General features: G+C 41.0%; 1 protein-coding gene across 2 annotated transcripts; it reads right to left on the bottom strand.

Annotated features, from left to right (window-relative positions):
* Positions 1–222: 222 nt before the first annotated feature.
* On the bottom strand, positions 223–25,796 carry COMT (catechol-O-methyltransferase). 2 transcript variants are annotated; one of them, XM_054392662.1, is made up of 5 exons: positions 25,766–25,796; positions 7,781–8,063; positions 5,852–6,045; positions 3,864–3,995; positions 223–1,424 (listed from the first exon to the last, which is right to left on the bottom strand). In XM_054392662.1, the coding sequence occupies exons 2-5, from the start codon at positions 8,061–8,063 to the stop codon at positions 1,245–1,247; spliced, it is 789 nt and encodes a 262-aa protein (XP_054248637.1). In that variant the 5' UTR covers positions 25,766–25,796; the 3' UTR covers positions 223–1,244. The 2 variants fall into 2 exon arrangements, with proteins under 2 accessions (XP_054248637.1, XP_054248638.1); XM_054392663.1 differs by lacking the exon at positions 25,766–25,796 and adding an exon at positions 17,903–17,920.
* Positions 25,797–27,095: the final 1,299 nt, after the last annotated feature.

Below are 27,095 nucleotides of genomic sequence, written 5' to 3'. Positions count from 1 at the left end.
CACTTCAGTAAGGTGGGCTATGAAAGGAAGAAGTTGTTGAGCCCAGGGCTGAAAGGATCCATAATGGGAAAGATGAGAATGGTTATCCCTGATTTGCAGTCTGATTTTCAGCAGTTGCATCTTTCTGTGGCTGTCCCAAGGCTGGAAACCTCAAGTGCAGTGCAGAATTCATGAAAGGGGAGAAAAAAGGAAGTCACTTGCCTGCTCTGTTGTTTTTTCACTTTTATTTATAAATGCCACCATTGATTCATATAATCACAGCAGGACATGCCAGGAAGTGCCAGTGGATTGTTGAAATGTTCAGATAAGTTAGAGACTTTAGATTTGACTTGGTGTCTTCTCAGTGATAAGCCTCACTATTATTCATACAGTGTTTAGAACACTGAGGTTAACTGGGATGTGCAGGACCCACCTGGTCAGACCCATTCTCTCTGGTCTTTATTGTTATACAGCATCTTAATCATACACAGCACTTCAGAGTAAGCAACTGCCCTGCCCCTAAAAGCATAAGTTATGTATGTGTACTATGAAGGATAAGTAAATGTGAGGGGATAAAGAGCATCTTCCCCAAGGTCTCTGATACTGGATAGTTTTGATATTCCTTTGTAAAGAGCCTGCTCCTGTTTTCTGTCTGTTACTATGTTTATTTTAACCTATTTACTACTTCAGTTTTCCTTCCCTCTGCATCGGCATAATTTTACATGTTTGTCTTTTGCAAAATTCTGATTTATTTTCTTATCACTTCATCAGCCTCTTTTCAGTACATGCCCTTTAGTTTAGCTTGAGATAATTAACTTTGCAATCACTGTGCAAAAATGTGTCTGATTCCATGCTATAAGCCTTCACTGTATTGAGAGTCATGCTAGTAACGTAGCAAATCAAGGCTCCTGAAATAGTCTTTCCTTGGTAACAGTTTAGCTTGGGGACTCACATCTTTAGAAGTTGCAGCAACTTTCTGCACCCCACACTAAGCCCAAACTGTGGTGTTTGATGTGCTGGTTAAGGCAAGGCAATGTGCATCACCTTGGACTTGCTGAATTACGTGAAACAATAGCAGAGCCCTTGGAGCAGTTACCCTACTTACACCTGACCTTGGTTTTCACCTGGTCTAAAATGATCCCCACTAGCACTTGCTTTAACTACAGGCTCCAAAATACAACACCCCCACCCCCCAAATGTAAAGCATGGACAAATTAACCTGTGCAGTTGCATTTAAAACAAAGACTGAGTGTTAATGATTCCCTTTATCCCAAGAACACAGCCTTTTCCATAGCATCCTCCACTTTCTTATACTCCAGATGAGATGGGTAGTTAGTGCATTGGAAACGGGGATTGTTGCGGATATATTTAAGGAATTCTGGAGCTCCTGGGACGATGACATTGTCAGCCAGAAGAACAGAGCCCTTCCTCAGCAAGTTGCATTCCTAGAAAGAAGAGAAATTGCTTCATGGTGGCTGTTAAGCAGACATTGGCTTGAATGTAATGTGCTTTCACGTTAACCATGCCATACTTAAGTACCTGCATCCAAAAAACCCTTTGTACTCTGGGTTTGGAAGGAAGAAAAGACATGGGAGAAGCTGAGTAACTCTCTGATCCTTTGTGGGCATGTTTAATATGCTGCCTTTTCTTCAGAGATGCTGATAATGTTTTGGGTTGGTCAGGTTCTGAAACAGCAACTCGAGTGCAGTAGAAACGTGCAGTGTGTTGCTCAGATTGTTTCCAACTGTGTCTACATTATGAGGAAAATAGTTTTGCTTTGGCTTTCATGCCTAAAGTTTGAAATTGTTTTAATGCCACATTAAAATGTTGTAGTAGCTCCTAAGGTTCACCTGAGAGACTGGCATGTACCAGTCTGCTTTGGCCAGTCTCGAGCCCCACAGCTGCTAAATGAATAAGAGAGATTTTCTGCACTTGTTTTCCTTTCATCTTGTACAACTTTCTGCCACATCCCTGAGGTGCTAGACATGAAGCAGGGTTTGTGCACAATGAAGATCAGCTGGACAAATTTCCAATGAGGCATAATTAACTTGTAATATTCACTTCAAGTGCAATATTTATCCTCAGTTAACCCACAAACCTAATTTTTACTGGTAGTTTTGTCTACTGGAAGTTGCTTATCTGAGCTTGCCAGCTGTTTTCAAACAGGGTGTAGTTAAGGAGGCTGGTGGTTATCCTGTGTTTACAGGCAGGAGCCAAAACACAGGGTGGTTTGTGTTGCTCCCAGTATATTAGAGAAGTCCTCCATTGATGAGCATGCTGCAAAGCCAGTTTAGCTTACTGCTCTTGGCCCTGGTGACTGAACACCAGTCAGCACAGTAGAAGCAATTTTAAAGACACAACTGTTCTCTGGTGTGCTGTGCAGCTTATGGAAGCCTAGAAGTGACAACACCCGCTGGTCATCAGCTGCTGTTCAAGTCAGGTTTTGCTAGAAGTGCATGATTAAGGAATGCTGTCTGGACCACTTTCAATGTATATTTTATATTCATCTTTTATATACACTGCTCACATTGCAGTACATGCCAACACTGGATGTTAGAAGGTTTGTAATGCCTGAGAAAATGTGGGGATCTTTTCTTCACGGTTCCACTCTTTTGGATTTTTTTTTTAAGCGACACAGCTTGGTCACAGTTGGATCAGACTGACCACTATGATGACACTAAACTACCTCTTTGCTTTGGCTGTGTTGTGAAGGTTAACCTCTGATAGGGATGTGCTAGCTCTTCACAGTGGAAAGAGCTCAGTCTTCCTTACACAGCCAGTTTAGAAGAAAGCATGCTCTGGGTACAGAACAAGCATAGGGATGGACCATTTTCTTCAGCTATTGCTATGTAAATTCAATACTGGCTGTTCGTAACTCCAAACAAATTTCTTTTTCAAACAGGTTTCTGGAGGACAGGGCTGAAATTAAAAAGCAGGGGAGCCTGGATGAGAAAATAATATCATAGTCCTCAAGCCAGAATCTGGAAGTAGTTGACTGTTTCTCAGTGTAAGAGACAGCCTCCAAAAAAATGTTTGTGAAAAGAATAACTGGAAAATGACATTTCTGTACAAATAGTTAGGCAACTGTAGAAGATTTAATCAGCCTGCAGCTCCAGGCTGTGCTGACAGATAGAGATGTTGTGAATTTCTGTTATTTAACACTTGAAAATACATTCCTATCCAGAAGTCCTGCTGTAGTTACTTCACCTGTCGCTGCCAGCTTGTTGTGCAGTGCCATCAGTAATGGGTAAGGAGGATTGGGAAGGAACAGGTTATGATTTTTACACATTCCGAGCTGAAGATATGAACTGGACAGCACTTCCCTATCAAGTGCTTGGCTGGGGCAGTCTGCACTCCTCTGAAGGTTGCATTGCAGCCAGTTAATTAGATGGCATAAAGACTCCCAGAAAGATGATACCCAGCTGTGCTACCAAAAGAGTATTTCATCAAAAGCATCTGCTGGCACCACAGAGCCACACACACACAAAACCAAAAAAGAATACTGAGGAAATTACAGTGAGGTGGAACTGGCATATGCAGGTCCTAAGTCTCACCTGCTCCTGTGGTCAGGATGTTTTGGGGTCAAGTATTCTGGTTAGTGACCCAGACCATGCACTCCTTCAGCTGGGATTTCTACTGCAGATGCATTTGTACAGGAAAGAAAATGGTTCAACAGCATTTGCCAAGTCCTGACCTATATAGTGTCAGCAGTTGTCCCTAGCAAAAGTTTGGGATCCTGTCTCCCAATTTTTTTTCTTGTAAGGATTCTACTTGGGCTGCCATTCTTCATTTTACAGAGGATGGGGTCATTCATGAAGAATATAGGTCTCAGAGATCAAGGCATTTGCTACATTACTTTTAAGACTGGAATTGTGCAAACTGACCTGAATCTGGATGGTGTCTGATGTGTATTTATCTTTCCAGTGGTCCAGGAAGACAAAATCCAGAGTATCCACTTCATATTTTTTCTTCAGCTGGGGGATAATTTTGTCTGAAGGGCCTTCCAGGATTTTTACCTGAAATGCAAATCCATCTGATGAACTGTAAACCACTAAGAAAAAGTACATGCCCCTAGCTCATTTTAGATTATGGCCAGATACCAGTGATCCTGTTTAGAGCTGAAAATTGCCTCAGTTGAAGTATTTCAACTGAGTTATGTTCCAAAAATGTGGTTTTGTTTGGGGCTTTTTTAATAACAGCACACAAAAAAAAAGTGACCTGTTGTTTCTGTTGGATGGTGTGATTATTTACTGGACACATATAAATCTCCTTTTGAAAAGAGTACTTTTAATTACTTTTTTAGTTACATCTCAGTTGAATCCTGTAGTCCAAGGGAAGCAAAAAAAACCCACAGGGAAAAGGTGGCTATAGTATGTAAAATTGATATAGCCAGTAGAGGGAGGAGGGCAGGACAAGAGGCTACTACATCTTCCTTAGAGGTTTATTGGGACAAGTACTGTTAAACTGAAAGAAGCTGCTGCACACTGATTTGTTAAGCAAATACCACGTACTGTGAGCAAAGGACAGAAGTGGAAAGGAACCTGGTCTGGTTTATGACTCATGGCTGATCAGATTAAATCAGATGGGAGAAATGCAATTTTAGATGTCACTAGTGCTGCAGGTTCTGTTCAGGAAGTTAAGAAATGCATGAAAAGAGCTCATGGTGGGATTTATTTCCTCTAGTTTTATCATCTGTGTTGAAATGAGTTGTTGAGTCAGTCAGACAGGCACTTCTCAGACAGGAATCCCCTGACCTGCTGTAGATGCCTGCCCTGGGCTGAGATGGATGATAGACTGGTAATACCTGGATCTCAACCAGCTGCACTGAGACACCACCTTGATTGCACAAAACTTAGGTGTGCCCAACTAGATGAGGGTAAGGACATCTCATCTGTAGCCCATTGCACATAATGCAACTGTATCTTGTGAGCTTTTCTTAACAAATTAGACTATGGTTCATTTTTTCTGTTGTACTCTGTCTTGACACTGGTTTGAACCTTTCAGTTTATGTAGAGAAAACCAGTATTCTGGACCAGCTTTTGAGAGCTAAGATAGCACAGTCCTCAGCTGTACTGCTGTGAGAGGTCAGGGACTGTAGCTAGGCATAGATCTAGTTAAATTAATGACTGTGGGTGAAAAAAAATTACAACGAACAAAACCAAAATATCAACAAAAAATGCTGGCTGGAAATCCTAGAGAGGCTTCTGATTATCAGGAGGAGGAATCTGTGGGGCAGTCCTGCAGATCAATAATGGCAGTAAATCAAACCAGTTTTGCAGTAGTGGTTACTAATTTTATGAAAAGCACTGTGTGTACTGGTGTCCTGCAACTATAACATGTGAAATAACTGACTCTGGAATCTCCTTCCAGGCCTGTGTTATCCTTAGAGTCACTGTGGGTTCTGAAAATAGCTCTCACCAAATGGCAAAATGGCCTGCCTACCATACTAGCTAACCAGTGAACAGTGAGGAGACCACACTAGAAGATGAAGTCTTTCAAAATGTTAAGGACATATGGATACATGTAATTGTTTCTACTCTTGCCCCTCTGAATCTTCATCCCGACTCACATAGCAAAGAACTTCAGAGAACAGCCCTGACTGATTTGGTCACACACACATCTTGACAAGCCTCAGACTCTACCCTGACTCACAGCTGGGTCTGCATGATATTTGGACCCCTGACTGATGTAACAGATTTAACTCAGACTGTATGTAGAACAGACACTGTTAGATTTTCCCTGCTGCAAAGCCAGGCTGTCCTACTTGCTTGACTAGTGAAAACCAAATTCAGATGACTTCTTGTTTCTACAGATGAAGTCCTGCTCTCCATGCACTGCCTCCTCTTACCAACCAGACACCAATGGTATTTACCTTATCTTGTACTCCAGCAAACTCAATCATCTGTTTAGCTATTGCAGCAAATTCTGGGTTGAACTCCACAGTGAGAAGACGAGCTCCTTCCTTCAGTAGCCGAGCAATCCTAACTGCTGAGTAGCCACAGTAGGTTCCCAGCTCCAGTACAACTGATGGATTGACCTCTTCCACTGTCTTGTCCAGAATTAAGCCTGAATAAAACAGAAACAGGTAAATTTTTGGCAAAATCAAGCTGATTCACATATAGAAGAGCATGTTAGTGAAAAGAAACTTAGCAAGTCTGTATACTCAGTTGCTCAGGACATTTCAAAATTGAGGGTTGTTTCAAATTATATTCTGTATCCTCTGCAAATTGGCTTATCTGTGATCAAGCTGAGCATGGACATTCTAAGTTTGAAAATGCAAACTTTCAACTACACAAATTTTACTTAGTTTCACAATATAAACATTTCTGAGTAAGGAAGTGCCTGAATCAACTAAAATATTTATAGAGTTACAAGGGGAAAATTCAATGCTTCTTTCCAAAAACTTACTGCAGAATCAGACCGTATTTGTGAAATATTTAAGTCCTGAATTTTCAGTGCTCGTATTTAGTGTAAATGTTACATGCCGTAGTCTGACACAAAACGTATCATACCTAGACACTTTTTTTACAGGGAATTATAAAAGACTAGTAATAAAACTGCTAAATATTTGGATTCACCAGATGAGTTTATGGGATGGAAAACTTAAGTCAAGTGTTAACACCCAAAAGAATGTTCCCAAACAGAAGTGGCAGTTTACTATATTCAGTCCTTCAGCAGGAAGGATTTATTTGTGAGAAAATTGTCTTCTCTCACTTGTATGGCTAGAAACTAGTTAACTAATCTTAAAATGTATTTGAAGGGATTTTACTCAGCTCAACAGACTTTTTCAGTGTAGATATGTATTTCATTATGTCATATTTTCCTGGCTAGAATTTGTTTATTAATAGTTTTTTGATGATGCTTGCATCTTGGTCACACTCAGAATCTTAGGAACTGAAGACACATTAACTTTGATGGCTCTTATCTGAGGGAAAACTATCTTGTCCAAGAAAAACCAGAGTAAATTTTTAAGAATATAATCCCAAATGACTGATGTTTAGAGCTTTAAGAATTACTGCTCAGCCACCACCTCCTGTTCTATTGCCCTAAGCACCCCATATGCAGGGGAGGTAGTTTCACAAAAGGTACCCGTGACAGAGAAGCATTTTTGTTACCGTGCTTACAGTTGCATTTCATTAGCTATATTAATGCCAGACTAGGCAAATTGCCCCCTGCAATTTCCCAGCAAGAGGTACTTCATTGTCTAATTCACAAGGGAACATGTTAAGTTTTTGCCATAACAGGTTTTGGAAAAGATTGTCACTTTCCTGCAGCTAAGAAAAATATATTTTGTCCATGTATTTTCCCAAAGGAAAATACATGGGAAAAGAACAGGACAATTACTTCCTAAGAAGCAACAATGTCTGATAGCTGCTTTCGTGTACTGTGTGGGTGAGATTTCTCCCTTCAACAGTAAGTTGAAACTTATACAAAATTATTATAGTTTTAAATGCTTCTTTTTCTATTTACTATTTTTCAGTACTTAACATAATGTATTATGGCTTAAGGCCACCCTGTATAGGAGCTGCAGTATAACACCACCCTAGATTTTTCCCATCAGTGGTCACAGCCCCAGTTTTGGTCCTCTGATTTCCTGGATTACTGGCTGGATACCACTCCTCAAAGACATCTGCACAAACAGGCATTACTTTTGCACAACTACTCTACTGTCCACAAGGCTGTTGTGGATTATTTTTTCTTTTTTTTTTTTTTCAGCAGATATGAATATGAATACAGCAAGATGTCCTGCACTATGCTAGTCTTGAAGGATCTTTCAAGTGCTGATCCCTGCTGCAATTACCTTTCTCATTGCCGACATTCATGGCCCACTCTTTCTGGGAGCAGTACTTATCTATAGTGTCTATCACACTACAGGGGTCTCCTCGGACTGCATTCTGCAGCACAAAATCTAAAATCCTCTGTTCTTTGCTCTGATTCATGATGAAATTGGTTATTTTCTCCCGGATTACTTCACTCCAGATAAGGGCAGCAGCTACATTTTTCCTGATGAGCACCACAAAAAGCAGCAAAACGAAAAGCAGGAGGAAGACAATGAACAAATGGACTGAAGAGCTCTCCAGCATCTGGAAGGAAAGAGAAAAACAGCCCAAGGTTAAGGTGGCACGGAAGAGAGCTATCCTTTTAGTAAATATTAAGCTGAATAACTCACAACCAACCATACTGGACAGGAACACAGAGAGTTTTATTGTGATATTGTCCAGAGTAGCTGAAAATGATTCTCTGTCACTTGGTAATGGATGGTGCTTTGTGGCACTCCCTTTAGAAGCCAGTTTTACAGGCCATCAACAAGCAGCTTTATTTAACTCTCTGGTCCCTTCCCCCACACAGCTGCTTGCTCTTGGCTCCCAAGCATGCCACTTGCACAAGGAGTCTCTCAGCATCTAAGCCATTCTAACCATTTTTCAAAGGATTTTAATTCTTAAATTAGAGCCTGTATGTGATCCTGCTCTCCTTGGTTTTGAGCGGTGGAAAACTTCTAAACTGGCCTTCTAAACACCTACTCTGCTTAATGAGTAAGTGAGTAAGAATTTTTAAATCAGCCCTAAAAATAAAATACATAGAACAGAAAGCTTTACTTGGCTGCATCTCCCAGTTGCATCTGTAAAGGTATTTTAATATACAGGAATGTTAAATCAGAGCTTTAAACAAAAGCTTTCACAATCCTGAATTATTGTCTAAATAAAGTTCCCTCCCTCATTCAGCATAGTATGGGAACGTTAAGCACTTCCTTCTCCACAACTTAGAAATGGCTGATAGATGGCACAACATATGCAGCATCATCCAGAGAGTATTTAGATCCTGGGCACTGATAGTTAACATTCTGTTTCAAATCAGTCTGCAGGTCCTAAGCTACTACCTTGCATGCAGGCCTCTTTGCTAGCACCTGATCTTCTTGCACAATCGGCAGAGAAGCTGGGCTTGATGTCCCAGCAGGATTTGATCTGCCTCCTTTCCTACAGAGCCTACAGCAGTGGTGCCCAGATGGAATGGCTTACAGAAAATAGTAGCCTATAGTACCTTATAAAACCTTTGACATGAGCCATCAATCTGATACTTTTCAGAACAAAAGGTACATTTTTCTTTTATAAAGTAGGGATGTTTTCTCACTGGTTAAAGAAACATAAAAACAAATCCCTGAATCAGAGAAGAGCCCAGGCTCTTGAAATTGAGAGATGTAACAAAAAAGGCACATTGTGCTCCTTTGATGGGCCAGTTCAGATTATCCGATGGCATTATGCTTACTCTGCCTCTGAAATTCAGTGTCATAGCTGCAGGTGTACAGCGTGGGTAGTGGCTGTTTCTGTTGGAGAGTTTAGGGCATCTGAACCTGAAGATCAGCAGATGGGATGCATGTCACTGTAGAGCTCAAGCAATAAATCCCATCAAAGCCATTTACTCTGCTGGATTTCAGACAAGCCAGGATACAGGAAGGGGCAGCTTCTTCCATGTAGGAGTCACAGTGCAAAAGCTGGCCTCTGTAAGGATGCCAAGCTAAGAGTTGGATTTTACTGAGGAGTCTCTGCATGTGAAGCTCCTCCTGCACAGCTCAAAACACCCCCCATTTCTGATGGTGTAGCTTACAACACCTCCACTTTTCCCCCTCTGCTTCCCACAAACGGGCTGACAGTTGCACACCAGGAGGAGAACACAGTTGCAATATGCTCCAGTTAATATTGGGATGAATGAATGTCAAGTTCATTTGGGTTTTAGGTCTAATTAGGCACTTGAATACAGGTCTAAAGGATTCGGAGCTAATTTGTAAACCTCAGCAGGGTGGCTTGAGTTGCACTGGGTTTTAAACTGTTCTTTTTAAAGAACAGAACACTCAACCCTTTTTATTCTCTGAATCTATTAAGTCTCTCTCTCTTCCAGCTTGCTCAAAATGGTGAACAACTTCCACTTCACTTGTATTAATGTTCTAGGAGGTCAGCAAAACCATTGCTTCAACAGTAGATAACATCTTCAAAAATTTTGCCTCAGTTGCCCAAGAGCAGAGGTACAGGGGCTACAGGATTAGGCAAATATTCCCCCAGATCTCTCTGTTTCCCTCAAAATTTTCCCAGGAAAATACTAAATTTTATAGGTGGACACACCTCCATTCTGTAGTGGGACTTGGTGTGCATACATTATACACAGGAAAAATCTATCCCACTGCTTTAAACTGAATCATCACGCAGAAGACATTTAGAGTTCAGAAGATGACTGAGTTTCCATGGAGATATGTTCAACCTACAGTACAGCCTATGTTCGTTCACCCATCCGCTTATCTCAGTTGCACAGCAAATATGATTGGTTTGGAGCAGGTAAAAGTCTGTTTCTCTTGCCATTAAGCAGTCACCAATGTTAATAGTAACCTTTAATGCTTTCCTTGCAAAGTCTGACCTGAGACATTTCCAGTACCGTTAGCACATGAAAAAGTGACTTCTTGGCTTGCTGACTTTTGTTTCCTAGCTAATAAGAACCTGCTTCCTTTATCTCAACAGGATATTGAAGGCCTGGATGTGAATTTTTCTTCTTTCCTTTCATGCACTGGCAGTTGTCCTGATAAGGCCCAATTGTCCTGACCTTCCAGATGGGGCTTCTGCTCTTTCTAGTTCTTCTACATGAAGATGTCCACATTATCTATCCATTAAGAACTTGAACTGGGCTATGAAAACATCGTTAATTTAACTGAAAAATATTTCTCTGGCTTGACTGGGCCTGTCTTCACCTGGCTTTCACGGCTTATTGATCACATGGCCTTTGTTGATAGATTTGCATTACTGACATAGTTGAGAAATAATTATTCTGAACCGCAATGAATGGATAGAGCCCAGAAACCATTTACTGACACCGGCAGGTATCTAACTAACCCTTCTGCCTCTGGACAAGGAAAACCATGTAAGCCCTGCAGTGACGCGCTTGGTGGCACACGTCTCTCTAGAACTGAAGACTTTGCATTCAGAATTATTTCAGACTACTGCTAGACATAATCCTCTGGTTACAATGGATACTTTGGCATCCTCTGAGTACAACTTGCCAGAGGCTGTTGCTTTAGCATTATGAGATTCTGCCAATATGTTTGGGGCTGCCCTTCAAAGACCTGGCAGGCAGCAAGAATGGATGACCGCTGCAAGATGAACTAGGTGGAGTATTTTCTGAAGAACAGCTTTCCTTCTTTATTGTTTAGTGTAGATAGACCATTTAGTCTGAGAAACAGGGAGAGAGAGCATGTGTAGGCAAACAGCCCTACCCCCTTTCCTGCAGGAATGGTGAGATTTATTTTTCAGACAGGGAACAGACTGTGAAGACTTCTTTATATGCCTTAGCAAAAAGGACCTGCATATAGCAATAGGACAAGGTGTAACAGCTTCAAACAGGAAGAAGCTACATTTAGATTAGGTATTAGAAAGAAAATTCTTCACCATGAGAGTGGTGAGGCACTGGAACAGGTTGCCCAGAGAAGCTGTGGAGGCTCCAACTCTGGAATTGCTCAAAGCCAGGTTGGAGGTGGCCTTGAGCATCCTAGTCTAGTAGGAAGTGTCCCTGCCTGTGGCAGGAGGGTTGGAACTAGATGATCTTTAAGGTCCTTTCCAACCGAAACCATTCCATGATTCTATGACAAATTTCCATTGTCTTATTTTCCCATGCTGCTATGGATTTAGACACCAAAATTACAAGCCATCATGTGCTCAAATGCCCATGTATTTGAAGAACAGCATCAACATTGTCTGCTGCCTGCGAAATGCTATTTCTTAATATGAATTCTACCATAGGAGCAGAGCCTCCACAGATCCTTAGAGGCTGCTCATAGGTGGCAAAAAGCTGTTGTGTTTTTTTCTATTCCCAGACAAAGTCACTTATTTTTCCTTTATCAAGGAATGTCTTTCAACTATTGGGAGGAGGAGTAGTAGTAGTAGTATTCCTGCAGAACAACACAGCACCTTCGTGAACTGGCAGTATGGACTGTTGTTAACAAAGCTCCTTTAGGAGGCAATTATTCTGAAAACCACTTTCCAGAGAAGGTAACTTTTAAAAGGAGCAAACCAGACATATCTTGGTTCTCTTCTTTTTTTCTTTTATTTTTTTTTAAACACAGTTTGTTTTTCAAACTTTGTCCCTCTTAATTTCTGTCTTCTTAGATGTGAAAAATAAATTTAGTGACAGCAGTGGACTGCAAAAGCAGACTGCCAAGAGCAAGATGCATCGATGATGGTCATGCACCCAGAGGGAGAAAAACCCTGTACCAAAACAGGTACATTCTTTCATGTTCTTAGCTGGAAAATATTTGATATGAAAATTAAGTGTGTAATTCCACCAATTTAAAACTACCACTACCTAAGAGACAGTCATGTTATGACAGCTTTAAAAAATGCAACTGCAAATTTAGCTTTAATGTGGATTCATGAGATTCATTAAATATTAAATAAAACTGAACTTGCACAAAGCCAACTTCTCCATAACCACTTATTACCACGCAGTCACTCTTGTTATTTAATACTTGTACTGAGGTTCCAAATACACAGGTTAGCACTGCAACCTCTTCTGTGTGCTAGAAGCATGATGACAAAATGAGGCTTCTCTTTGAAAGCTAAAATTTGAAGTGGAAAACAGTGGGCAAAATGAAAAATTCAGCAATGAAATAAAGAGAAAACCAGAGAGATAACATTATGGAAAGGAATGAGTAACACCTATCTCTAAATCTGGTTTTGAGAAGACAGGGTTTAAAAGAAAACATATTAAAATTTCATGCCCAAGCCTGTCAAAGTACTGATGAGAGCCTTTCCAAAGCATTGGGTTATTTTCTTACACATCTAATCTTACTCATTTTGGCAGGTTTCATAAGACCAGATCATAACTTGATAATGCAGTTCAGCAGTTTTTCCCTAGTGCAAACCATAATCAAACAATCAGCACTGGAATGGGAGTACTTGTTTCAGCTCCAGAGATTTTAAAAGACACTTTCAAACAGAGAAGCAAACACAAATTGTGAGAATCTGCTGCTCCAACTCATATGCCCTTGAAGATAAAATACCTAAGGCATTCCAATGGCTATAAATGAACCCTCAAGGGACTGGCTCAGACTTAGGGATCTATTATTATGCCAATAGTTGTTAAATTTGAGGATTCACCACCCCCTTACTATTATATGATCTCCAGCCTTTCTAAAAACAAAAATGCCCATATGATGGAGCACAAAACCACAGACCCTGTTCTTTATTCTTTCACAGGTGACTCCAGACATTTGACCAAATGATCTTTCAGTAAGTAAAATTTTCCAAATACTGTTAAAAAATAATTGGTCCTAGAATTCCCTGGAGTGAAAAAAATGAAAACAATTGGTAACATCAATTTTTAAGGTAACTGAGTAACCAGATTAATTCAAACTGAGATTTTTCTCAGTGTTTCATAAAAACTCTATGAAAGTTGTCATAACACTGTTAGAGGAAGGTGTATGGAGATTTGCTCTAAACTACTGATTGCTATTGTTTCTCTCCCAGATTCCAAAACAACCTCCCTCTGCTAAAAGCTGGTATTCACTAAGAAAAACAAACATGCTGAAAGTAAGCATCTCTAAATGCTCCTGTGTTTTAATAACCACATATGCCTTGTTGAATTTTACTCTTCATGGATTAAAAAAGTATCAAATGTTATTATTTAACTATTCTGAGACTTAGTTCATTATGATATGAGTAATTAAGAAGCCCTCATTTCCTTACAGATGCAAAAATAAGAGGTGACAGACATTAAAATACTTGGGAGGTTCAAAACTGTTGGATAGAAAATTTTTCTAATCAAGGCAAATCCTTATAAGCCTAATTACAGAACCTCTCATTACAATTTGGATGAACTGATACTGCTTTGCTTTGTAATGAAAATGAAGTCCCAAACATAACCACAAAAAAAATCTCTTCTACAAAAACAACAGGTACATTAGACTGCCATTCTCCAGGACTAGAGTAAGAGTGAAACTTTGTGATCCTGAGCCAGGAGACTTACATTTGAGACTCATTTTGGCAGTATTTTTATGATCTGATCTTGGCTGACCTGTCTTACCCACATCTTTGTTGCCACAAGATTAAATTCAAGTTACTGATATTTCCCTAACTTTCGAGGTATTGTAAAGCTGAGTTAACCTTTTTCTGGAAGTCCCTGCTGTGTATAGACGAATAATACCTGAGAAAAGGCAAAGTGATTCTATCTGCACTAACTGAAGAGATTACTTTTGAGATACCAAGACAGCAAACACCTGTGTGATGTTATTATTCTTCAGTTTATGAACAACGGGGGAAATGTGGAGACAAACAGTGCTTCAGACACTTTCCTTATGTGATTTTAGTCTGAAGACACATCAGGCTTTTGAGGAAAGGCAATGTTACACCCAATCTTCCTATACTTTTTCATTCCCTTAATCTAACTTCCAAGTACTGGTTAGTTAAGAGTTAAAATATTTTGAGTCTCCAACCATCCAAACAGTACTTTAGCATGCTGATGTTAAAGGGTTTAGAATCTAATTTAGACTTTATTAGTTCACATAACTTGGTGAATGGTAAGTGCTTGGTAAATGTATACCATTCAACCGTTCTTCACAGGAGAATCTCTCTGTCAGTCTGATGACATTGAGGATAATAGAAATGGTCTACAACAGTAGAGTGCCTAGGGACAACAAGGCCTAACTCATTGCAGGGACACTCTCTGCTGCTAAGTCTGCAGAGAGAAGAATGCCATAATACAAGCAGTTTTCTAGAGGTTTTTACAAGGCCATACAAGTGAACAGACTAAACCCTCCTATACATGTACCTGTGTGAAGGACGTAGTTGTACCCTCTTTTCAGAAAAGGGTTAAAAAGGTTTAAGTCCAAACTCTTTAAAAGCTTGTGCTGAAATTATGCCTTTAAGTATCTCATGCACTAAAAGTATGCAGATGATTTGCTTATTAGTAAGGATAAATTAGCTGTGTAAGGAGCACTGCAAAACCAATGTAGAAGAGTCAGCACTTTTTACACATATTTTAACAATGCCTCTTGCTCTGCACTGGGCCAGAGAAGATCTGCATTGTGCCATGCCTGTGACTGGTTCCTGGCTCTTTGTCCTATGCTGTCTTGAATGAGGCCATCTCTGGTTTGTGGTATTTTGTTTTTCTTGATCTTTTCCCAGACCAAGAAAGGCAGAGTATTTTGGTCAGAAAGTCTAAACTAAATTCTGCCAAACATACTTTACCCTGTTGCTCTAGGCAACGCAATCCAACAGCTCCACATTTTGCTACTTTTAAAGATTTAAAAAAACAATACTTGTACTTCCTATTCTGTTGTTATTCATCAGGCATTTCCAAACACGTGCAAGACTCAAGAATAATCAGCATATTGCCAAATGTGAAGTGCTTGTATTTCCATGGAAACTTAGTCCAGGAATTTGACATTCAGATTTTCCACTGACATCATAAAAACCAGCTGAACTTTATATAATTTTTCTAAGTATTTCTTGCATGAAATCTCAATTTCCCTCTTCCTATTTTTTTCAAATTACTACAATTTCACTTCACTACCATGACTATAAAAATTCAGACTTCTCTAAAAGCAAAGTTCTGATGATTTTCCACCCATCCCCTAGGCCTTTTCTGTTTTCTTCTTCTCTCTTGTCAAGTTGAAAGGAAACAAAAACAGGTTTATTCTTCCTGAATAAAAGGAAAGAGCAGAAAAGTCCTTACTGCCTACTAGAGAGCCTCATCAACTAAGCTTCATAAGGATGGTTAAATACATTTTCCCCAGAAAAAAATTAATTAGGATCATTAATACTCCCTTGAAACTTGCTTCACAGTAGCCACTGTTTAAGTGGTATTGGCTGCTATCAGCCAAAGGGAAAGGTTTATCTAAAGGTTATTTGCCCCCTAAAAAGGAAGAGGGTTTAGAATAAAATGGACACACAGGCTGTGGATCTGTAGTGTTCTCATCCAGATTGGCCTAGTGAGCACACTGAATGATTAAAGAGAAACTCTGAGGCAACAGAATTCTTCAAGGATAAGAAACGCACTTTTACCAGGCCTCAAGCAGATAGCTTTTCAGGAATAAAATCCTTTCAGGTACCCCCCAGGAAGTATTCTTTTCTAATAGTCCTTATTCCCACTCCAGAACTCTAGTCACTTTTGTAGTATTTGTACTAGTGTTTGAGGCCAGTGGTTGGCATAGCTCAGCTGAATTGTACAAATCCCACCTGGGATGCTAGAAGGAGAAAGTGCTCTGCCCTGTCAGCACACTAGGAGCTGTGAAGTTTTTTCAGTTGAGATTTTAATGTTCCCCAGGAAAGTAAAACAAGCTCCTATTGAATGATTTTGTCCCAGTTTGAGGTAGGGAGAAAGGGTGGGAAATAGACCAAAAGGGCTAGTTGTCCTCAGCATAATCACCTACGACAGACCCTATTTCACATTCTGTCTTTGTACCACAAAGATCAAGGGCTGAATCCTCAGTGTCCCAAATCCCCACTGCGTGCTCCTGCCCTGCTTCCCAGGCTACCAGATAATCTAGTGTAAATCTGTCTGTCTCCCAGCATAGCTTTCTGTTCTCCACAAGCTGCTCTTTAGGCTGGGGGAGCACACACCAAAACTTGGCTATAAGGACACCCACTGGGGGATCTGAAAGAGTGGGAAGGAAATTACTGCTGAATGTTGGCTTATTTCTACAGAAATTAACAGCTCTAACAGGTCAGGCAAAGTGGGATCCACCACAGCACACTAGGTAACCAAAACATTGTGTGGGAAGAAGCAGCCTAACTGAGACAAAGCAGGACACCAGACCTTGGTCTCAAATCCTGAGTGAATGCCTTCCCCAGAGAAGGAGCTGGAGCGGGAACGGAGTGTCTCTTACTTAAGCTAGAAATCGCTTTCTGTGAAAACTCTCCTGAGAGAGTTTTAGGAAAACTGGTACGGATGGCCTCACACATTAAGATCTGGTTTCAGCAAGTACTGCCAAAATTATGTTTTTTCAGAAAATTCCCAGTCAGTTCTAATTCCAGTGATCCTGAAGGAATGCTAAAAGACAACACTGTGGGACTGGAAGAGACAAACCCGATACCAGCTGCAGGCTGCTAAGAAATATTGCTAAACTCGAGTGACAAGTAAATTGTTAGCAGTGTTAATGTGGTTAAATTCTTTTTCCACTGATGCAAACTAAAGGTGCACATCAGGAAAATTTTCCTTTTTTTAACACTTAAACAGTGCTGTGCAAATGCATGAAAGGCTCAACCTGAGGGCTTTGTTAGAGGAGTCTGTGGCTGAGTATGCAGAAAAAAGCAAGCTTAACCACAAAGTAAAGGTTGTTTATGGAGGTCACTGATACGGCATGCAGTTGACAGTATTGGTAAATATGAGGTTTTTAAAGGACAGAAGGTAAAGAATGTCCATAAAGGGCATCAAAAAGATACTCTCTAAGTAGTTAAAGGACTAGCAAGCTGAAGTATTAGCTTTTTCTATGTTCTTCACAGACCTTCTGCTGTAGCAGAACTCGCTCTTGAGAATGAAAACCCCCATAAAATACAGCTGCAGGCAACACATTTACAAAAGCAGCTCTTCAGTCAAATATGACTGAACTGAAGCTTGACTTGCATTCAGCCTTTTCTTGAATACAAATGAGTCCCAAATTCCAGCATACTTACAGCTATAAATTACATTTTCAATTCAGACGGGGTTATCTCATCTCACTTCTTCCAGCTGTCAAGGTTTACAATACAGTACAAATGCATTACACACAAAAATGTCCTACTCTTTCCCTGTGAAAGCTGCTGCTGCCCACGGACCGGCTTCCTGACAATGAGTACTAGTCAGACTGTGGAAAACACCACTTTCATATTCACCACTGTTTAGAATAGTGACATTATCCAAGCTAACAAAGCATGTCAAGTCTGAGGAATAAGAAAATATAAATATGTACCTTTCCCAGTACAGCAGAAGCTGTTCTCTCCAATCTTTTCCTGTGCTGTTCTGATGTGGATTTTATAGAATAAGAGTCCAAGAGCCTGCAGTATTCAGTCACATTCGATCACATCACAGGAATAGCTTATCAGTTCTGTTACACAGACTCTAAAAGGAGCAGTGTCCTTTTCCCCAACTCCTCCTTTCACAGATTTCTGCACTCCTTAAAGGTGCTCAGTGCTCTAATAACCTTAGAGAAAGCTATTCATCTGTCCCCTAATGACAGTGTTCTTGTTACTTAGTTACAGCACAGTGAATGCTGACAAAGTCAGGTATGAGCCAAATCAGTGTAAGTGCATTCTGTTCAATCAAGCAACTCCAGGAATGAATTTGGCCCAAGGGATTTATTTCTTTTTTCAGCTCAGATGTGGCATGCTACAGCCGGTGCAGAAGTTGTAGAAACAAGACTTAGGCATGAGGACTAAATATAGCTTGCTGCTGGAAGGAGGGGAGGTACACACAGCAAATTGCTTAACACCAACTACAGAAGGAGGTGCAATCAATACATTACATATAGTATACTTGAATTTTTATAGCTTCTAGTTGGAAAAATATTCTGCTACAAATAGCTCTAAGATAAAAGGAGAGGCTTATTATAATAAACCTTGTTGTTGGCTTGACTGTCTGTCTTGTTTCCTTCAAGGCAGAAACAATATAATCAAGCTGCAATTAAATTATACCATAAAAGATAAGAAAAAACCAAAACCCAAATCGTGTGGTAGTAGTTCTCTATCTAGTCAGCAAATGTTTAAAGTTCTAGCCTAGAAACTTTGTAGAGACTCAAAGAAAGGTTTTGTATCAAAAGTGGCAGAAACAGAACTGAAAGCAGGCTTTGTCACATGAGCAGGGAGGTCCTTGAAAAAATTAGGGACTACCTGAGAGCATGACAAGAGAGGAATAAAAAATTTAAGTGGATGAATTGAATAATGAATTCGGGGGTGGGGGGGGAAGGTAGGTACAGATCAACATGGTTTTAGTAACTCCAAACAAAACATAACTAAAACCTTGCAATATAGCACAGTACCTAATGTCAATACAGAGTAGCTTTGAAGTATCTCTTCCATGTATAACAGAGCTTAAGCTCAACAAATATTTTCTTATAATCCAGACATCAAGCAGAACAAAGAATGAAATAAGCAATACTGCACTCCACCTTCACTGACAGTAATTTCCTGTCTGGTCAAAAGCTGATTGCAAACCTATGACAGGTTGTGTCTGTATGATTCCTGACACCACTCACAGTTAAAATTAACAGAATTTCTTTTATTGGTGGGCTGTGGAGGAAAGAACTCTGAAAGGTGAGACGTTCTATGCACTGACCTGGTTCTGTAAGCATACAGCTATCCTTTGGAGACGTCCTTGGAGTTAACTACAGCTAGTTGTGAAATGGTGGGTGGAATCAGCCCAGCCTCTGCTTAGCAACACAAATTAGTGCCAAGACTTACCAGCTTAGGCAGCATCCCATGACAACATTTCTAAAGGACTTCCAGCTTTGAGCTGAATCATATTCTTCAGGCTAGAAGCATGGGAGGAGCAAACTTGCTTCTGCCTGCCCACAACTGTTTACTTGTACAATAAAAGCTATGCCTGCAAAGTAACCCTTTCTGTTGTCTAGATACTTCATTACATATGTAAAAATGGTGCATGGCAATAACTGCAAATTAGATAAAGCCAGAGGTTCACTTAGTTAAACCACCCAGACTGTGTGATGGTGCCTAGTCTCTGTAAATTGCTTCCAGATGAATAGAAAGTTAAGATCTTATAATATGTTATAACAGGATATTCTTCTTCCAAAGCAAAAGTTGATTTGGCAGGCTGTTAGACATGGGCTTACCCCTTCCTTATATGCACCCTTTTGCTCAAGACAGGGCCAATTTAGGTATGGACATTTTTGTAAGATTTTACTACTATAATAAGAATGCTGCAAACTCCAGAGTGTACACCTGTATACACTATACACACACACACATATATATATATATGACTTATCCTTCTCTTTTACCCTAATATCAATACATGCAGGTTAGAGAATTGTGGCAAGTGTTAGTGTAACACAATTTGTATATAGAGACAAGCTCTTAACAGATGGTTCTGGTATTGCAGAACATCAGGATACTGCTTTCACAGGGCACATCACGGGAAGATGTAGAACCAGAATGCCTTAGCTTGGGAGCAACATCACCTGACTGGCAACAGGTCAGGGTAACTGGCAAGTTCACTGACTCACTCTGACAGATAACAGAATTAAGCTCAGACTTGTCTGCACAAAGTTGAGCAGCCTTGCTCATGTACTGAGCTCCCAGTCTCAAAGGGAGACTACACAGCTGCAATCACATGATGCAGTGTGGCAGTGCTATCCCCACTTGCTGTGCATAGCACGAAGCTAAAGCTTTCTCGGTAAATCCATGCCTGGCATAACAACAAATGGCATTCCCTTCTTCTAATAATCCTGGCCAAAGACTGGTTTGTAAAAGCCTAAACAAAGGGAGACAGGAGAGCTAGCACATCATAAACCCTACAGATCATGTGAAACACTGAGTGGAAGAAAATTCCTTTGACTTTGCATTTTCAGAACAGCAGGAGGGATTTTTCTTTTATGTGAATTTGCTGGTTTCAACAGTCAAATTAGTTTCTGTTGCTGTAAAATATGCAAAAGAGGAATTTTGAGAAAGGAAGCAGAAATTAATCAGGAAACTGCCTGGAGGTACCTAAAATAGGAAACAGCTAGAGGGGAAGAAAGATGGCCAGCAGAGCTGTACTCTAACATTTAACAAATTATTCAAGCTGTTAGACTATTTTGTGCTTACTGTGCCTCTTAAAGGTTATCACATAGACTAACAAACTTCCTGTTTTCAAAACTTTTAACTCCTCAAGAAAACTTTGTAGTTCTCTTAAGTCTAGCATGTTTCTGTCTTTACCCCCCTCACTTTTTTGGGAATATATGTTGAAGCATTTTAATGAAATAAAAACTTGGGTTTTATTTGAAGCTTCATCTGTTTCAGCTGGGTTTTCCCTCACTTGCAATCAATTAGCTGCTTGAAACAAACTATGAACAGAAGACTGTGTATTAAGGAAGGAATAAAATAACATAGATTAAATCCTAAACAACAAATCTTACTGTCAGAAAAATTTCTGCAAATGCAAAAAAGCAAAGGCAGAAATAGCAAAAAAGCTGAAATATGAACCTATTTCTGTTTGTTTATGAACTTAGGCACAAAAGTCTAGCAGAGGAAGCACTGTTATCTGAAGGATGTCCTTTGGGGGCACTTGGCAAATATTAGAATGACTGTTTTTCTTTTACAATCACATTTTTAAATGACATTTAAATTATCATCTAATTTAAAGTTATTCTATGAGATGTGTACTTTTCTTACCTTTTAAATACATTTATAGACCTTGCATAAGAAATTATGCAAATGGGATATATTTGTCCCAACTTAACAAAATATTGTAAACTTTTTAGACTTCACATAGAAATCTGATCACAACCTTGACCTCACAAACCAAAATTAGTCAAAATTAGTGCTGGAAAGGTGCACAGTCCTTCAAACCAGTGCAAAGGGAGAGGAGGGATGGTGTCTCTTGCCATTGCTGCTTAGTTACTAATGAAATGAGGAGGCTGAAGGGAGACCTCATTTCTCTCTACAACTACCTGAAGTGACCTTGTAGGCTGATGTGGGTCTCTTCTCATAGGTAATTAGTGATAGAACAAGAGGGAACAGTGTCAAGCTGCAACTGGTAGGTTTAGACTGGACATTAGGAAACATGTTTTCAGAGCAAAAGGGGTCAGGCACTGGAATGAGCTGCCCAGAGAGGTGGTTGAGTCACCAACCCTGGATGTGTTTAAAGGTGGTTTGGATGTGGTGCTTGCGGGATATGGTTTAGGGGTGACCCTTGTAGAGTAGGGTTGATGGTTAGACTTGGTGATCCTGAGGGTCTTGTCCAGCCTGAATGCTTCTGTGGTTCTGTGATTTCTTCTCTTATCAGTTTGACTTTTAACTCTCCTCAAGACTGATTTGTCAAAGCTCTTAAAGGCAGGTATCAAAAAATGCAGAGAAATACAACAGAATTTGATTGTAAGCAAACAACCACAGATTCCTTCATGCCAATGCCCAATGAAAAGTAATACAAGCAAATCCTTGCTAGACAAGTCAGTTAAGAAGCCTCAAATAGAAGTGGTAAAAATAGTTTTCTGGTTTACCTAGGATCTCTCTCTTCTAACAAGGGTCCTTGTCAGCAGAACTCCCAAGTTAGAATACTATCCATATATCTAGCAATTTGAATTATAAGAATGTTTTACCTTGCTTTTTAAAAAAGGCTGGTAACCACCCCTCCCCTGCTACCCTCTTTTCTGTCCTCTCTGCAGCGCTGGGATACAGTTCTCTCAATTGCTAGAGACTGTACCACTACTTCCACTTTTGTATTCACCATCTGGCATGCCTTTCTTCCACATCCTCTTTATTTCCCTCCTCCTTCATGCTTAGGACATTATACTATGCACTAGCAGAGGAACAACTAAAACAACAACAAAAAAGGTGCAATCAAAAACAAGAGAGTTGGTAAGAAGCTGAAATGTCCTACCTCATGCAGAGACCTCTTAGTTTGAACAAACACTGATCCAGTACAGTTCAGTGACACTTAATAAATTACTCATTAGGTCATGCCACAAAATACAACCTATGACATATTCCATTTCTCATCCTACCCAATAAACCAAAAACACTGGTTTCCAAGATGGTATCTAACTGATACCTCTCTTCTTGTCTTTCCTGTTTGTCAGGCATAGTTTGCTTTGTGGCTTACATTCTCAGATTAGTGACATATAAGGGAAAGAAGAGGTGCATGAAGAGTCAAAATTTCTAAAATATTAGGTAGAAGAGGTATTTGGTCCTGGTTGTCTTCAAGAGGAAGAATTTAAATAAGCCATTGACAAATGTAACAAAAGGTATTTCAGATGAATGGGGAAAGTACATAATTCCAAACTGCCCTTACAATAAATTCAGAAGAAGAAAATCTGCCCATTAATTAATGCCTTACAAAACCCCTTTTTTTGTTGAATGGATTTATATACATTTCTGAATCATATTACAGTGGTGTTTCCTTTGTCCTTTTAATACCACACTATTTACAGTGCATTGAATAAACATCTCCCCCTGGAAATAAACCAAACCACATCTAAGGCACTAAGTTAATTTATGACTTTAAATACGACTAGCTAAAACTGACAAAATTCTGTGGAGATGTGCTGTTCAGTCTGATAGCTATCTTGTAAGAAGGGGCTTTTTTAATCCCAAGATTTGAAACAACAAGCTTTCACTGCAGAAACACAATGCTTAGTGTAAATGGTTCCTGATACTAGACTGTATTTGCCACTAAAGGACTTAATGCTTGCATTCTTAACATAAATTAAGATATATATTACATATATGTTAAAATAAAATTTATCACTAATTATTCAGATAACACTAACTTCAAAAGAATTAAAGAGTACAAAGCTATAGGACATGAGCCAAGGACACATTAGAAACCACACCTGATAGCCAGAATCTCTCTCTGTTCCCCAGCAAAAACTTCTGAAGTGCAGTGAGACACACCTGCTCAGTGCTGACTGCGCCAACTATGATCGGCTAATGTGATATTGTCACCATGGGTAAAACCTACTCCTCGTTGCTAATTATTTGCCTCTACCAGACTCAATAATCAGGCTTGTGAGAATGTGCAAGAGCAAGTGGATCAGCATTACACATGCTGCCTTTGTGCTTTCTTCTGAAGACAGCAGTGCTGATGGGAAAGCCTGTGGAAATGCAGCACAGTGCTTCATCACTAGCTGTGAGATACAGCCAGAGGGCTGGTGACACCCCAGCTTCACATGGTCTGCCTAGCACTGCAGCAGCTAGGGATAGTTATGGCTCCCTGATGATTTAAGTGGGATGCCAAGAGGAACCAATTGAATCACTTTCAAGACAGAAAAGAGAGGGTGTGTGCTGATGTGCAAGTATCTAAAAGAAACTGCGATCTCACCACGGCTGCGTAGGCTGTGGTTCACTTAGACTCTGAGCTTTAAAACAATAAAAGCTAGCAGTGGCTGTTACAATGCATACTTGGCCAAGATCCTATCCTTAAAAGAGCTGAGAAGCATGACTCCAAATTTATAAATTCTTAAATTGCTACAGTAGGTGCTGTTTAAAGGTAATGTTTTCTAACAGCATTGTTACATTTAAGACTTTTCCTTATTAAAAAATACTATAATGCTGCAGGGACATCTCCTCACATAAACTTGTTTTGTGTTTGGGGAGATTCAGCTATATCCTTGATCCTGCATGTCTGAACTAAATGTGTGAATATGCCTAATGCTGCCTGATTTAGTCTGGGATAGTGGCTAAAATGAACAGCTAAAATAACTTTGCATGCATATACCTGAAAATCATAAAAGATTAGCATCTGAATATGCTTGAGGTTTCTTTAATTCTAAGGCCTCTCACTACACTCTAGTGATTTACTGATGAGTGCTGCAGGAGGCTACAAGAGAGACATCAATCCATTTACTGAAGTGATAGTAAGGAATTGCTGATTCTTGTGTTTTCAAACATTAATGGTATTTTAAAATAAAATTAATCAGACCTAGACTAGAGATTACATTAGTTCCACAAAACTTTCTTTTAAGCATTTTAATTTCCTGCCATTTCTCTCCTCGACTCCGGACGGGACGGTTGATGGTTTCTGAAACAAAATTATTGGATGCTGCCCCCTGGTGATGCTGTTTCCTTGCTGCGGTGCCAGCTGAACTGTGACTGCCTAAAACTGGTTTCTGTCCCCAGCTCCCTCATCCCAAGAAAAAGCAGCTGATTTTGTCCCAGACTCTGATTTGGCTATGGTGGTATTCATCACATTATGACTCGCTACATGCAGCTGCAGGCAGGGTCACTGCCGTGCTTGAGTAAAGGCCAACAGCCAGCACTTCTGAACGAGAAAGAGAAACAACACCCTGTGGTGGTGTTTTGATCAACGCCTACTCTGAGGCCTTTTACCCTAAGCTGCCAAGATACATTACGAGTATTAACTCTCACAGCTCTCATTCCAAGTAGGTCAGCAACATCACTCTTGTTTAATGAACGGAGGCACAAGGATAGGAAACACTACTGAAGGCTGCAAAGCATCAGAGGTGTTCCAACGGGTCATCCTGTGCAGGTATCTGTACCACAGCAGTTAAACCAGGTGTTAAAGCTGTTTGTGCTGGTCTTGCTTACTGACCTGTGCAACGGTCCAGCTCCACCATTTCAGTTGAGGCAGCCCTCCTTCTCTCTCTGATACCCTAACACCAGCTCTTAAGGCTGAATCCATCTTGGCCACAGGAATCCAAAACAACATCAGGTACTGTTTCTAATACCGCAGAAGGGAGAGGCTTTTTTCAAACCTCCTTTTCAAACTTTCAGTCTCTGTTCTGCACCTGAGGAAAGATGGGGCTGTAACAGCCCACCCCTCACCGTGTCTGTGACAAGGGGATGTGTGGTTTCACAGCGGATAAACACGGCCCTGAGTACTGGTGATGGTTCGAGCAGTCATCGCGTTCCTCTTCTTTCCTAAAAGGCTTTTCCTAAACCCCTTTTGCACCAGCATCTCGGGAGGAAGCCAGTCAAGCAAAGCGTGGGTTTTTTTTTCCCTTCGAAAAGTCCGATTATAATGCTAACGCGCGTCTCGAACGCCAGCCCTCTCGCAGCGGCTGCCGGGGCACCCCCCTCAACGGTACGCGCAGGGCGGGCCTCCCACCCGCACCTGCCGCGCGGCGATCCTCGCGCCTCCCCACCCAGGGGCCCTCACTGACCCGGTGTCGCCGCCCTCCAGTCAGGCGCTGCTGGGCCACCTCGCAGGGGTCCTGGCTCGGCGCGGAGGCCCTGTGCCGTACAGCATGGCGGCGCTGTGGCAGAGGCGGGAGCTTGTTCAGGGAGTGTCGCGGTTGTACCGTGCGGTGCGAGCCCTCTCAGGTACAGAATGCCGCTGGGCTCGGGCCTCGCCGGGGCCGCGCCTGACAGCAAGCGGACTGTCCTCTCCAGCCCACGCAAAAAGCATCAGAGGAGGATCCCCTGAGCCCTTTCCCCCCACTCGCACAGTGGCAAAAGGCCCGCGCGCGCTTTACTTGAGCGTTCTCTGTGGGGATCAGAGATCGCAGGGGCGTCACTCTTCCCAGAGCGGTTAGGAGTGGGGAGGGTGGTGGGCTGACTCCATCCGAAACGCGTTTCGGAGCTGCCTTCGCCTCAATACCTTTCTTGGGGTCCGTCCTTCCGCCGTGTGTTGCTCGGGGGTCCCGGGCCCCAGGTAGCTGTGAAGTGGACAGGGCCGCCTGCGCCCCTGCGGTGGGGCCCTCCGGCGAAGTACCGGGACAGACCAAGAGGCAGGCCAACCTTTCCTCTAGGCTTGACTCAAACGACTGGGGCTATCAGTCATCCCACTCCGACTGGCCACTTCGAACTGCTAAGAAAAGTCTTCCCCACTCTACAGCGGCACAGCTGGCGTCAGCTCCTGACTGCCTTCCCTGCACCGCTGACAACTCTCTCGACAGGGATTGTCTTGATGCCCTTGCTAAGAAGCGAGTTATTACTCACCTGTGTGCTTCGCCTGCTACTTCTAAACTGCCCGAAGGGACGGCTGATCTGTGGGGAGGCTGAGGTAGCAAAAAGGGGCCACCTTCCTCCTGACTGCACCCCGCCCCTGCAAAGCCTACATTTCAGCTGTAGCTTTACAAGGTGTCCCCAGTGAAAAACCTCCATGTAGAACTTGCTGCTTATAATGCAGAGCTAGAAGATCTATACTGGATCCCTGTTGCAACTAACCATGCAAAAGAGCTTCTTGGGGCACTGAATAATTTTTTTAAAAATAATAATAATAAAAAAAACCCTAATCTATTTCCTCATTGGTTTTTGATTATTTTCTGTGTTTCATTCACAAAACCAGACTAGGTATTTTAACAATTTTTTTGAGAATAGTTAGGAAAACTGGAAAAACACAGTTTGCTAATAAGGAAAACCAGTAATCAATTACTGCCAAAACCAGCAATAGTGAATTGTAAAATTTGGTATACTTTTTGATATTTCCTTTCTTACATACCTCTCCCATCTTCTTTTCCTTTTTTCCTGTTTCTTTTTCTTTTTTTCACA

The sequence above is a fragment of the Indicator indicator genome, chromosome 26 (genome assembly GCF_027791375.1).
Source record: "Indicator indicator isolate 239-I01 chromosome 26, UM_Iind_1.1, whole genome shotgun sequence".
In the NCBI taxonomy this organism is placed as follows: Eukaryota; Metazoa; Chordata; class Aves; order Piciformes; family Indicatoridae; genus Indicator; species Indicator indicator.
This window is presented reverse-complemented; position numbering and strand designations above follow the sequence as displayed.

What these genes read in the sequence shown, in the direction of transcription:
- COMT (XM_054392662.1), bottom strand. Translation starts at nt 8,063, where the DNA reads ATGCTGGAGAGCTCTTCAGTCCATTTGTTCATTGTCTTCCTCCTGCTT. An exon ending in GAATGTCGGCAATGAGAAAG is followed by an intron (nt 6,046 to 7,780) that starts GTAATTGCAGCA and finishes TGTTTTATTCAG; the next exon opens with GCTTAATTCTGGACAAGACA. An exon ending in TTGCTGGAGTACAAGATAAG is followed by an intron (nt 3,996 to 5,851) that starts GTAAATACCATT and finishes TTTGCATTTCAG; the next exon opens with GTAAAAATCCTGGAAGGCCC.